This window comes from Bos javanicus, chromosome 5 (assembly GCF_032452875.1).
Source record: "Bos javanicus breed banteng chromosome 5, ARS-OSU_banteng_1.0, whole genome shotgun sequence".
Classification (NCBI taxonomy): domain Eukaryota; kingdom Metazoa; phylum Chordata; class Mammalia; order Artiodactyla; family Bovidae; genus Bos; species Bos javanicus.
Window position 1 is genome coordinate 104,880,840 of NC_083872.1, and position 14,602 is coordinate 104,895,441.

A 14,602-nucleotide genomic window follows, 5' to 3' on the forward strand; every position below is an offset into this window, starting at 1 on the left:
AAGAATTTTCTGATGAGAGAAAATTAGTGTTACCATGTTGGACTAAATAAAATTCCAGTTAAAAAGCAAAGAAATGTGGCATTTTAGTTAACCTGGGTGGCCCCTTAGGAGGAAAATATTAATTCTGTTAAGCTTCATAAATTATTGGAAGTTGTGCTCCATTACTTATTGCTGGCTCTTAGAAATTCTGATTTGTGACTTCTGCAAAAGTTCCACAGGAAGACCCTCCCCAGGTTCCTGATGCCCACTCAGCCAGGCCAGAACCTCTGCCTTCTCAGTTATTCAGATCTGAGGCTTGGGTTAGTAAGGTTTCTCTAGAGAAACAGAACTAACAGGATTGTTGTTGTTGTTCAGTCGCCCAGTTGTGTCTGACTCTTTGCAACCCCATGGACTGCAGCAGGCCAGGCCTCCCTGTCCCTCACCATCTCCCGAAGTTTGCCCAAGGTCATGTCCGTTGCATCGGTGATACCATCCAACCATATGTGTGTACATATATTATGTATATATATTTGATATATATATCATCCTCTTCTATGGAGTTCTCCAGGCAAGAACACTGGAGTGGGTTGCCATTCTCTTTTCCAGGGAATCTTCCTGACCCAGGGATCAAACCCAGGTCTCCTACATTGCAGGCAGATTCTTTACTGTCTGAGCCACCGGGAAAGCCCCTCCTGCCCTGATGTAAAGGAAATGGTTCAGTTTTGTTCAATTGCTTTCCTACTGAATGCCTGTTAATATCTTGGAGGAACCAATCATCTGCAGAATGTACTCTGGGAAATTACATCCTGGTTAAGTAAATTAAATTAATCCTAAATTAATTAAATTAATCCTAAAATGGAGAGACAGAGCATTTAAATTATTATTTTTTCATTATTATGGAGTAGATCAGGGGCTTTCCTGGTGGCTCAGTGGTCATTTGTCCATGCAAAATTCAGAAACAGAATCACATCTTTCCCCTCCTCACCTTGACCCTCTTCTTCCTTCATCAAGTAGTGACTGAATTCCTCTGTGGGATTATTTTGATAGTTTAGTGATTCCTCCTCGGTGACCAGACAGTAAAAAGCAGGAGAAACTCCATGAACTTTATTGAAGATTGAGATCGTCTAGATCCTTAATCCTTAGAGGAGGGCCACTGACTACTCAGCCTTCATGATACCTTTCAGGACAGATTCTTTCGATTATTATAAATATCATTGATGATTTTTGAATGAACCAGAGGGGTAGCTGTTCACACTGATGGGCTGTGGGGGGTCCTCTTGTTGTCTCTGCCTGTTCCCAGGCATTTGTTTTTAATAGTGATGTGGGGTTGGGTTTATATTTGATATCTTTATGGGCTCTTTGGTGCACGCTCTTTGATTGCTATTTAAATAGGCTGGAAAGAGTATGGAACACTTGTACTTATTCAGTTTTGTTTTCTGTGATGCTTCTCATCTTTAAAAATCAGAAAAAACCAAATTGATGCCATCTCCGTGCCATTGTTTCCGTGTGGAACCTGCGATGGCTTGGGGCCACATTCTGGATGTGCGTGCAGGCCTGGCAAGACCACAGACCTGACTCAGGGATCAAAATCAGTGATGCAAAAAACATGAAAATGTAATGGGAAGTGAATTTGCATTTTCGAAAATTAAGTTGTTTTTAGGCTTGTGATTGAAAAAAATGGAAAGAGAAGTGGTGGTTTTCCTTTTGAAAGCCTCACATCTGACTGAACTGGGGCAGCATGTGCCAGATGGGTGGGCAGGGACCTGGACCCTGGACCCCATGCTCGTGGGCTGAGAGCAGAGGGCAGTGGATAGAATTTGTCAACTATAGTAAAACAAGACTGAGTAGCTGGGATATGTGGTCGCTTTCTCAATGGGAGACATGGGAGCATGGGCCGTGGCTGCCACTGTGGGCGGGGGAGGAGAGAAGCAGGGAAGGAGGAGGGGGCGGTCAGCTTCAGGCACCTTGGTCTCATGGGCAGAGCTCTTCTTACTCAGTAAGAACTGGAATCAGTGATATACTGGTTTATAATGGCTCTTGAGATCTGATACATTTTCAGAAAATTTGCAAGCTGGTCACAGTACCACTGATTGAAATTGGCCATCAGTTCAGTTCAGTTCAGTCGCTCAGTCATGTCCAACTCTTTGCAACCCCATGAATCGCAGCATGCCAGGCCTCCCTGTCCATCCCCAACTCCTGGAGTTTACTCAAACTCATGTCCATCGAGTCGGTGGTGCCATCCAGCCATCTCATCCTCTGTCTGTCCCCTTCTCTTCCTGCCCCCAATCCCTCTCAGCATCTGAGTCTTTTCCAGTGAGTCAACTCTTTGCATGAGGTGGCCAAAGTATTGGAGTTTCAGCTTCAGCATCAGTCCTTCCAATGAACACCCAGGACTGGTCTCCTTTAGGATGGACTGCTTGGATCTCCTTGCAGTCCAAGGGACTCTCAAGAGTCTTCTCCAACACCACAGTTCAAAAGCATCAATTCTTCAGCGCTTAGCTTTCTTCACAGTCCAACTCTCACATCCATACATGGCCACTGGAAAAACCATAGCCTTGACTAGATGGACCTTTGTTGGCAAAGTAATATTTCTGCTTTTCAATATGCTGTCTAGGTTGGTCATAACTTTCCTTCCAAGGAGTAAGCGTCTTTTAATTTCGTGGCTGCAATCACCATCTGCAGTGATTTTGGAGCCCCAGAAAATAAAGTCTGACACTGTTTCTACTGTTTCCCCATCTATTTCCCATGAAGTGATGGGACCAGATGCCATGATCTTAGTTTTCTGAATGCTGAGCTTTAAGCCAACCTTTTCACTCTCCTCTTTCACTTTCATCAAGAGGCTCTTTAGCTCCTCTTCACTTTTTGCCATAAGGGTGGTGTCATTTGCATATTCTGAGGTTATTGATATTTCTCCTGGCAATCTTGATTCCAGCTTGTGCTTCTTCCATCCCAGCATTTCTCATGATGTAGTCCGCATATAAGTTAACTAAGAAATTAGCCATAGTGGGCATATTTACACCATAGAAATCAGTGACAGCTACATATCAGCCATCCAGCCCCACACACGGAGGTGGTTGGTAAGCGTTTACCAGTGCACGGTGAATCAGAGCCCTGAGAATGAAGGCGGAGTGTGCAGTCAGAGTGCCATGGTGGACTAGCGCTCTCCAGTGGTGGGGGCGAGCAGGCTGGAACCTGAGGGTGTTATGTGATTTCTTCTGTGGACATTAAAGTGCTGTTGGTCAGAAGGGAGCTGGGAGTGACCGTGTCTCTTCAGGGACTCTGAATTAATGCCATATCAGTCACCTCTGGTCAGAAAGGAACTTCTCACTCCTGCCCACTTGCTCACTGCAGCCCAGCTACACAGATCCTCCAAAATACAAGCCTGTTTCCCTCTCTGGGCCTTTTGCTTGACCTTCCCTCTGCCTGAGGACCTCCAGATACCAGGATGCAGTTACCCACTCCACCTGGGTCTCTGCACAGACTGATATACCTGACTCCCCTGTGTGAAGTGGGTCCCTGTCTCTCTTCTTCCCTCCACCCCCTTCTCTTGTGTGTGTGTGTGTTTAACACTCAGCACTGCTGGATACTGAGTAATGTGTTTGTATCTTTGCTTTATTGTCTGTATCCTCACTACACTGGAATCTCCAGGAGGGCACCGGTTTTGTCTCTTCCTATTGGGAGCAGCACCTAGAAAGGCCTGGGTACAGAGCAAGCAGTAATCAACATTTGATAAGGAATGAAAGGATGGATCTCATTACCAGCCTGGTTCATTGGTCCTGGCTTACTGCAGTGTTGCTGAGATGGGTTCTGAGTCTTCATTCAAGGGCATTGGAAGAGTGCTGTGGTCCCTCAGGGTGGTCTGCAAGGGGGTGGGGGGAGGCAGCATTGTGATACACGGACCATAGCAGCCATCCCTGATCTGGGTCCTCAGTAACCCCTTCAGTTACCAAAAAATCATTTAGAAATAGTCTAATTGTACCTGGAATGGGGCTGGGTTGTGTGTAAGGAGCCCTAGACCTTGGAAGGATCATGTTTTTTATTCATTCACCCATCCATCCATCCGCCCAGTGAATAGTTATTATCATTATGTCTGAGATATTCTGCTGATGGCTGGTGATGCAGTGGTGACTACAGCTGGTCTTGGCCCCATATGGCTTCGGTGTGGGGAGGATTCAGAAGTTAAATAGCTGGTGATGAGCTGGGAGGCTCAGGAAGCAAAGATCAGGGTAGACAGAGAGCTAACGGGAGAAGACCAATTCAGATGGCGGGGAGGTGCAGGGTACTGGAAGGGTGCCTTTGAGCTGAGACCCAAGGGCTGGGTAGGAGTTTGCCAGGTAGGGAGGGCAGGTGAGAACCTTCCTGGGAGAGGGAAGGACATGTCTTCCCACCCCACACAAGAAAACCCTGGCCTCTGCAGGGAGCTGGGAGGAGGCCAGTGTGCGTGAAGCACAGAGACTGGGGACAGGGCGTGAGGGGGTGGGGTGGGTGGGGACTGAGGCTGCAGGGGAGGCAGAGGTGGGGCTGGAAGGGACTCATCAGCCATGTAAGTAGTTTGGATTTTCTCCCACATTTTTAAAGTCAGAAAACATTCATTCATGTGTAGAGGACATTGAAAATGTAATTAAAAACCATAAGTGAATCCAGAGTTAGACCTCAGAGAATGTGCGTTTTGTAAATACATTGCTGTGTGCATTTGGCGAGGCTGTGGACAGACATTGACCTATGGGCACAGGATGGGGTGGAGGGACTGGGGAGCTCCTGCTCTTGGTGGCCGCTGGGGCTCCTTTGGGCTCTAGGATGCAGCTGAACAGAGTGGCTCCCCGTGCTCTTTGCATCTGGATTGGTGGGGGGTTTAACGTCTGCTTGAGTAGGTAACTAGGCTGGTGCATGGAGTAGGTAACCAGATCTGTGCACCCTCCGATCTGGGTTCAGTGCCCATGTGTCTGCCTGCATCCCTCTCTCTCGTGCCCTTGGGTACCAGTGGAACAGGAGAACCATGGATGTGTGAGCCCCTCTTTTTCATAACTTCTTTAGTCCAGCGGCGTCCACCCCAGTCCCGTTTGCAGGGCGACCTTCCACACTGCCTGGCTTCCCTGTGTGTCTGAGCCTTTTGAAATGAAAGTTGAACAGGTGATCATTTTCAGCCTAGTTGACCCTCAGTTACCCAGTGACCAGAGGCACAGAGGAAAACACAGATACCTGGAAGGGGAGACAGCCTGGGCTAGTGTCTGGGGCCACAGGTGTAAGCAGACATGTGCTCGTAGCTGGGCTCACTCTCCATCGTTTTGTCTAGTTTCTGCTTTTCCTACGAGTTGCAGAGAGAGGCCCTCTTAGATCAGTGTAGATGAGGGACTCATGGATAATCAAGATTATTCTGTTTATGTTTCATATGGTTATGGGCTTCCCAGGGGGCACTAAGTTCATGAGTGCTCAGTCGTTTCAGTTGTGTCCAACTCTTTGCAGCCCTATGAACTGTAGCCCACCAGGCTCCTCTGTCCTTGGGATTCTCCAGGCAAGAATACTGGAGTGGGTTGCCATGCCCTCCTCTGGGGGGATCTTCCTGACCCAGGGATCGAACCTGAGTCTCCAGCGTTGCAGGTGGATTCCTTACCACTGAGCCACTGGGGAAGCCCGCCCAGGTGGTACTAGTGGTAAAGAATCCGCCTGCCAATGCAGGAGACCCAAGAGATGTGGGTTGCAGGAGACACCCGCCAACGCAGGACACGCAAGACATGCAAGAGGCTTGGAGAATTCTGTGGTCAGAGGAGCTTGGCAGAGGTCCATGGGGCCTCAGAGAGTCAGACACAACTGAGTGACTAAGCAATGGCAGCATATGATTATAGCCTTCCCTTGATCTTTGGGTGCTGTTGGATCTCCTAATGTTTGTGTGCCATTGGGCACGTTAGTAAAACTTTCTGTGCCTCAGTTTCTCTACCCATAAAATGGGGCTAGCAGCCTGTACTGTCCATGATAGACTATCACTACAGCCTCGATTCCTTGCATCCCGTGAAGGAACATGATTCCAAGGCAGGAAGGAAACAAATTAGCCCTCAGACCACACTACTGTGCCCCTCTGGAGGGGAGAGGCTGGGGGAGATGAGCGGGGTTGGGGGGAAAGAAGTAACAGAAGAAGGCATCTCGGTAAACCTCTTAGCCTGTGACAGTAGAGCCAAAGTGAGCTTTTATGAGAACCACATTTGAGCCCTGGGATGAAAAATAAGAGCAACATACTTTAAAAATTATTTATGATTTTAAGCACATGAAAGGCGTATCATGTACCCGGGGAGGGCATAGTGGGGACCAGCTGGTGAACATGTGTCCTGCCATTTCTGAAGATGTTCTTCATTCTCCTATGTCCAAGAATAACAGTAATAATGATGCGGCCGCTGATCATATTAATAATACTAAAGTGGATCAGGGCGCCTTTCCTGGACCCTGTGGAACACTGGGGAAGAGCTGGGCTGCTGGGCTTGGTGGGGGGCTGAGAGGGAGCTCTGGCTCGCTTCCTTCTCGGGGACCACGGAGCCTTTCCAAGGATCAGAGGTTTGAGAAGAGAGCCTGGATGGGGAAGTCAGGAAGCCTGGGTCCTGAGGGCTGGGTTCACCCCCCATGCTGGCAGTTCCCCACTTCTCCGAGGCTCAGTTTCCTCATCTGCGACTCAGTCGTGCAAATGCAGCTGGTGGGACTGGCTTGCAGAGTCTTTGTGGATCCTGCTGACGTGGAGCCTGTGGGATTCCAGTGCTGGTTGCATGGCTGAGCATTCTGTGTATGAAGTGAGGAGGGGTCCTCCTCACTGCTGGGCTTCTTCAGCCCTTGGAGCAATCAACCTCTAAACTCAGCACCTGGTACCCAGGAGATGCCCAGATGTGTGTATGCTATGAACAAATGTTTCCTTTTCATGAACTGTCTAGAGCCATAGAAGGTTAGACTTGGACAGTACTTTAAAAGCCATTTAGTCAAGTTCTGTCTTTTATAATCCGTGAAGTGGATTCGGAGAGGTGCTCAGCCTTGGGCTAATTATCCCCACTGCTGAGCGGACCCCAGGACTCTGCCACAATGCCCCTCGAATGGTGAGATTTCCATCCAGGCTGGTGGGAAGAGGGGCTGTTCCCAGCCTTGCAGATGGGTTTTCTCTAGTGTCCGGCAGCTTCTCAGGAGGACTGTCTGCAGGATTCTTCATGGAGCTCTCTCCCTTGGCTGCTCTGTCCTGGGAGCTCTGGTTGCTCTGGTCTCCCCTGACCTACTGCCTAGCCTCCTCAGCCCAGGGAATGTGCTGGGCTCCACCTGTTTGCCCTTCCTGCCCTGCAACCCTGGACCTTTCTCTGGACAGTGAGCTGAAGCAAGGCCAGGACTCATCTGTTTCCTTCTCTCAGGAAGTCATTGCTGCCCGAGGTCTGGTATCTTCAAAACTGCTCTCTTAGTCATCTTGGGCTGCTTCAACAAAATACCAGGGGGATCAAACCAGTCGATCCTAAAGGAAATCAACCCTGAATATTCACTTAAAGGACTGATGCTGAAGCTGATGTGCCAGTACTTTGGCCACCTGATGGGAAGAGCCAACTCATTGGAAAAAACCCTGAAACTGGGAGAGATGGAGGGCAGGAGAAACAGGGGGCAACACAGATGATAAGATGGTTGGGTGGCATCACTGACTCAATGGACATGAGTTGGAGCAAACTCCAGGAGATAGTGAAGGACAGGGAAGCCTGGTGTGCTGCCATCCATGGGATCACAAAGAGTGACATGGCTGAGCAACTGATCAACAACCACCAAAATATCACAGACTGGGGGGCTTATGAACAATAAGACTTTCCTTCACCCAGTTCTGCAGACTGAAATTCTGAGACCAGGGTACCAGCATGGTGGTACGAAGGGTGTGAACCCTTCCTGGTTCATAGCTCACACCTCCTTGCTGTGTCTTCACATGGAGGAGCTCTGTGAGGTCTGTTTTAGAAGGGCACTAATCCAGTTCATGAGGACTCCACCCTCATGACCTAATCACCTCCCAAAGGCCCCACCCTCCAATAACCATCACTGGGAATTAAGACTCAGGACAGGAAATTTGTGGGAACAGAAACATTCCAACCACAGCAACCACTATTTCGTGTTTTTTAGTCTGAGTATATTGGCTCAGCTGGGGTAAATCTGCACCCTGTTCATCCGTCATAGTGGGAAGTGGAAGTTCCCCAATTCTCTCTTTAGAGATGAGGACTCTGAGAGGGAAAGCACCTTGTCCAAAGTCACACAGCTTGTTAGTGTCAGCAATGGCTAGGACCCAGGTTATTCACTCTGTAGACATTATTGTGCTCCTCATGTATGCCAGGCATGCAGGGCATGCTCCCCAGACACCCACAGTCTGTTGGAGAGACAGACGAGTGAACCACGAGTTAGAAAAAAGTGTGGCCAACATTAGAATGCAGTATTTATTCATAGGATGCTAGGAAAGGTTTCCTGAGAAAGCTGGTACTTGAGCCGGGTGGAGAAGGAGAAGGAGGGTGGCCAGGTGGAGCAGGAGGGGAGGAACTCCAGGAACAGGGACAACATGTGCAAAGTGACGAGGGGAAGAAGCAGGTGCTTTGTCCTCCAAGCTTAGCACCCATGGAATCGTGCATGGGGCTGCCCACTCTGTCTGACTGTGGACCTGTGCCATGCTGCATCCCCGAGCATCTCAGAGGTCTGGGAAGTGGGCCAAGGTACCTGCCTGGGTGTGTGTGTAGGGCCTGCAGCAGGGCTGTGGGGTGGAGGTCTCCTTGACTCTGGCCTTAAAAACCATTTACATTTCTCTTGGAAGTGGATGATGCTATTTGCAGGGATTTGGAGCACCCACTGGGGCTTCCCAGATGGTGCTAGTGGTAAAGAACCTGCCTGCCAGTGCATGAACTGCAGGAGATATGGGTTTGATCCCTGGGTCAGGAAGATCCCCTGGAGGAGGGCATGGCAGCCCACTCTAGTATTCTTGCCTGGAGAATCCCATGGACAGAGGAGCCCAGCTGGCTATAGTCCATGGGGTCGTGCAGAGTTGGACACGACTGGAGTGACTTAGCACGCATGCACGAAGCACCCATCTCCCCATCCAAGAACAGGCAGAATTTATCCTGGACCCATTCCTGGTTCCTCCAAAGACATGCCACAGGCCACATTCCCTTTAGCCCCATTCTCTAGGGAGCTCTTCTGGATCCACTGCCAAGAGGAGGTCAAGACCATCTTGGAGGTGCTCAGCTAACCGTCTGCCAGGACACGATCCTAGGGCAGGTGTTGGGTTATTACCGAGTACAGGCTGTCCTGGCCTCTGCTGAGGCTTGGCTCCCATGAGCCTTTGCAGCTGGTGGGTAACCTTTCAGCTGGCCAGGGACTTTGGGCTGTGGCTTTATTCTCCAGCCTGGTTTCTTCCTACCAAGACCTCCTACCTTATGACTCTCCTGTCCCCAGCATGGGCCGCTTGAGTGGCAGCCACTCCTGTCATCAACGCTGGGTCCCTGGAGAGTTACCATTCATTTGTTCATTCATTTAACCAGGGGGATGGTTTGAACAGTGTCCTGCCTTCATCACGATTGTTTGGCGGGGCGACTGGGCATGAGTCAAATAATCATTCAAATAAGTTTAAAATCACAACAGTGATAAGCGCTGTGACGGAGAGGCATTTGGGCTCACAAAATGCTATGAAGATGGGACTTGACCTTGTCTGGAAGCCAGGAAAGACCTCCCCGAGGAAGTGACAATTGAGTGAGAACTCAAGTGTGAACAGAAGTTGGTGATGGGGAGGGAGGAGACAAAGGGTGCAGATTGCTAAAAATACAAGTGGCTGGGTGCAGTGAGCGTTGAACCATGGGGCCAAAAAAAAAAAAAAAAGTGACGACTTCTACAGGGCCCCATGGGCTGTGGTGAGAATTTTGGTTTTTATTATAAGAGCAAAGCAAAAAGGAGAAGAGGGCAGCAGAGGATGAGATGGTTAGATAGCATCATTGACGTAGTTGGACGTGCATTTGAGCAAACTCCGGGAGGTGGTGGAGGACAGGGAAACCTGGCATGCTGCAGTCTATGGGGTCGCAGAGTCAGACATGACTGAGCGACTGAGCAACAGCAGCAAAATGAACACAGTTCTAGTAAACAAAGAAATCAAAACCATAAGTGTTACTATATTAACCAAGGTTAACAGCTGCTTGGCACTTCCAGCCCCACCCCACCCTCCGCTCCACACACTGGCCTCCATGTGCCTTTCTGCTGTGACAGTCACGGCTCCTCCATCAGAACCCCAAGGGCCCAGGAACCAGGCTGATTTCACTGTTGTTTAGTCGCTAAGTGGTGTGCAACCCTTTGTGACCCCATGGAGTGAAGCACGCCAGGCTTCCCCGTCCTTCAGTGTCTCCTGGAGTTTGCTCAAACTCACTGAGTTGGTGGTGCCACCCACTACCTCATCCTCTGCCACCCCCTTCTCCTTTTGCCTTCAGGCTTCCCCAGCATCAGGGTCTTTTCTAAGACCTCGGCTGTTTCTAACCCTTCTTAAATCCAGTTTGAACTTCCCTGCTTTTGTGTTTGCTTGGAATGTCTTTGCCAATATTTGTTCAAGCCTTATTCATTAAAAGTGTTTGTAAGGTAAGGTTAGTAGAAGTATGGTCAAAGCATGTGTAGAGGCTACAATAAATGCCCATCTCTAGGGAAGGAACTCAACAAATTAGAACGTGTGTCTGCTGTGTAATATGGTGCCTTCATGAAGCTGGGTGTACATGGACTGACCTGGAAAGATATGTGTCTCAGATACATTGCTGCACATGAAAAGCAAATTGTAGGATAATACGTTAAATGCCATCACAGGTGTGTTAGAAAGATATATATATATATATATATATAGGGAGTATATATGTGTGTATATGTATATATATGTGTGTGTATATATATATATATGGAGTATATCAAACATACTCCAAATTGTTGATAAAAGTTTCCTCTGGAGTGAGGTTGAAAGTGAAAGGAAGCTGTTAACATTAGTTAATACACTTCACGATTTTTGTTTCTTTTTCTCTCATTTTTTCTTTTGCGTTTTTTTTTCCTTGACCGCACCTCAATGTATGAGTAATCTTAGTTCCTTGGCCTGGGACTGAGCCCATGCCCCTTGACTGCACCTCAATGTATGAGGAATCTTAGTTCCTTGGCCTGGGACTGAGCCCATGCCCCTTGACCGCACCTCAATGTATGAGGAATCTTAGCTCCTTGGCCTGGGACTGAGCCCATGCCCCTGTGGTAGAAGAGCAGACTCTTAACCCCTGGACCACCAAGGAAGTCCCTGATCTTGGTTTTCTTGTTTACTTGAACTGTGTTAATTTTGTAATTGAAATTAAAACACACAGAAAATAGTATTAGAAGAGAGAAATAAACCGGGCTTATGTTTAGTTGTTAGATTGGGGAGGTTCTCTCCTTGCCCCCAAATTATCATGATTTCATTAAAGAACAAAAGGAAAAAGGAAGGTGCCCTTTCTGCTCAAGTCCAGCAGAAACGCTGCTCCTTCTATGAAGCACGTTCCTGATCCCTCAGCTGGACTTGCCGCCTCCCCTCTTTGACCCTTTGAAGCGCTTTGTGCCCCTTCGTGGCATGTGTCTCCACTGATCTTACAAGTGCTTCATACATGTTTTACTGCCGCTTGAGATTTAAGCAACTTGAGGACATCATGAAAGAGAAGACAGTTGGCTTCCTTTCAGGTCGTAGGATCTGAGCGTGGCTCTTGTTCTGGTCATGCACTGCAATAGGACAAATTCAATCCAGCTTAGTCCAGAGATCAACCCAGAGATCGAACCCGCATCTGGGTTCTTTACCACGAACACCACCTGGGAAGCCCCCTTGGAAGGAGGGCTTGTGTAAAAAACTTGTGGTTCATGTTAATCCATCAAAGCTTTGCTATGAAGAGTACAACCTCTGTGTCTCAGTGACAGCATCTGTGAATTAGAAAGACCGGATGCTATACTGTAGGCAAGCATACTCTATGCATTATAAGAAACTGTAGGTTCTATGGACTTCGCTGGTGGCTCAGATGGTAAAGAATCTGCCTGCAAGCAGAAGACCCAGGTTCGATCCCTGGGTCCGGAAGATCCCCTGGAGAAGGGAATGGCAACCCACTCCAGTGTTCTTGCCCAGAGAATTCCATGGACAGAGGAACCTGGCGGACTACAGTCCATGGGGTTGCAAAGTGTCAGACACGACTGAGCAGCTAATACTATAGGTTCTATAGTGATTATCTTGGTAATAACGCTTTGCTTTACTCAAGAAAAGTACTTCTTTACTCAAGAAGGTGCTTGAGTAAAGCACTCACTAGGTGTTCAGTACTTTGAAAGCAGACTCATTACTAAGAGGAACATAAGGGAAGTGATGCTGGATGATCACATAGGGGCATGGTCTAGTCGGGTACAGACTTGAGATTGGGTTGACAAGCGTTAAACCTAAACAGTCACCCAGTTACCATCTGTGTGACCTTTCTTTACTCTTCTCACCCTTCTGAGCCTTAATTTCCTCATCACAACAGGAGAGTAAGATTATCTACCCAGCTGGGTGCACTGCATGTTGGAGCTCACTTGGGTAAAGTGCTTAGTATGGTGACATCATGGGCTTTCTAGGTGGTACTAGAAATGGCAACCCACTCTAGTGTTCTTGCTTGGAGAATCCCAGGAACGGGGGAGTCTGGTGGGCTGCCGTCTATGGGGTCACACAGAGTCGGACACGACTGAAGTGACTTAGCAGCAGCAGTGCTAAAGAATCCACCTGCCAATGCAGGAGATACAGGAGACTTGGGTTCTATGCTTGGGTCAGGAAGATCCCCTGGAGGAGGGCATAGCAACCCAGTCCAGTATTTTTGCCAGGGAAATCCCATGGACAGAGGAGTCTGGTGGGCTTCAGTCCATAGGGTCACAGAGAGTCAGACATGACTGAGCGACTGAACACCATCTGTACACACACATGATGACATCACACAGTAGGCCTCCTGTGACGATGTAACGAAGCCGTATAGGAAGTTTGGACCCCTTACTGCACTCCTCCTTTCCTGCAAAGGTCACCTTCTTCCATGCAAATAGTTGAGGGTGTTCGCCACTGTGTGAGAGCAGTGGAGGAAGGGCAGGACCCTCTGCCTGGTTTCCCTAGCTCGTCCTTCCCCCCGAGTGTCCCTTATGGGGGATTTGAGCCCCGTGCAGCTCTGGCTGCGAGTCCTGCTCCTCTGAGTGTCGGATGTGGCCTTCTCCTCCTCTCACTGGTAGCTTTGCCTTCGCAGATGTACGAGATCAAGTCCCAAGGCAGCATTGCAAAGACGTTCAGCAAGATTCTGCACAAGCTGAGTGCGCCCCTGAAGCCTCGAGTGCCCGAGCACAGTAACAGCAGGATGAAGAACCTCTCGTACCCGTTCTCCAGGGAGAAAATGTACCTGTGAGTAGCGGAGGCTGTGGGGGGTCAGGCTGTGAAGCGGCCATCCGGATATAACCGTCCTTCTATAATAGAGAGGAAGCCAAGGTTCCGGGTCCGTCCAAGGTCACGCTGCCTTAAATGGCTAAACTGAGACTGGCATGTTCACTTCCTGGCCGGCTGTTCTTTTGCACTCTGCGTCTTCCCCTCCCTGGGCCCTTCGTCCGCATCTGCCTGGACATCTGACCTGCCGCCTCCCGCACATCTCCATCACTCAGCTTCTGGGTTCCTTCAAGACCAGTTCTTAACACCCAATGAAAACATGCTGTCCATCTCTTGAGTTTTCATAGCAATGGTCTACAAGCGGTCACATTCTACTCTGCATTAGTGACTTGGAAACACGCCACAGTGCCTGGGCTCCCGGGGCGGGGGCATGGTTCAGGTGTCTGTGTTCCCTCCAGCACAGTGCCCTAAGCACAGTCACAGGGGTGGGCTTTTGGTTTGTTTGTTTGTTTTTTTTTTTTTGAGTGCAAGGTCAACATTTGAAGTTTAGAACAGACATAGGTCTTGCATAATTAGGAGTTTGGTATCTATTATGATTTTTGTGACAACAGGGACAACATTAAATGAAAATTTGAAAAACAGTTATAACCCCAACATCCAGAAACTGTACTCTTCTTTGCTGTTTTTTTTTTTCTTAAACTTTGTCCATACACGGGAATCCTTTTTACCTACTTTTGTTTTTAAAACTTATCATCGTGTAATATTTTTGTATCATAGTCTAAACATTTCTACAGTATTTCTAAAGTTTTCATAATTATAATTTTAAAACAGCTGCATGATAATTTATCCTTTAGGTTTTGAAATTTGCATATTCCCTCCATAATCTTTGTTATAAGTAACTTTGAAAGGAATGTTTTAGTGTAGGAAACTTCTTTCCTTCTGTTGAGATTGTTCTCCTAATGAAACATTTTTATGAGAAGTTTTCAGAATTACTGGGTAGGAAAGAGCGTAAACATCATAAGACTGTGTGTGTGTGTGTGTGTCTTACCCACCTAGCTATGTTGTTTTCTAGAGGCTTGCCTGGGGCCCGGGGTGACAAGCAGTCCCAGGATAAGGATACAGCAATGAAATGCATTGACAGGCTTTCTTGGTGTCTGCAGGTACAACATCCAGGACAAGGACACTTTCTTTGATAATGCCACCCGTAGTCGCATTGTAAGTAAACCAGCTAACCAGGTG

At 48.3% G+C, this 14,602-nt stretch overlaps 1 protein-coding gene across 1 annotated transcript in view; it reads left to right on the forward strand.

Moving 5' to 3' along the window:
- ANO2 (anoctamin 2) overlaps window positions 1-14,602 on the forward strand; it is a 341,322-nt gene that overhangs the window by 81,198 nt on the left and 245,522 nt on the right. The window contains exons 5-6 of the mRNA XM_061418167.1: window positions 13,233-13,384; window positions 14,524-14,578. Of these exons, the coding sequence (XP_061274151.1) occupies window positions 13,233-13,384; window positions 14,524-14,578 (207 nt within the window). The remainder of the gene's footprint in view (window positions 1-13,232; window positions 13,385-14,523; window positions 14,579-14,602) is intronic.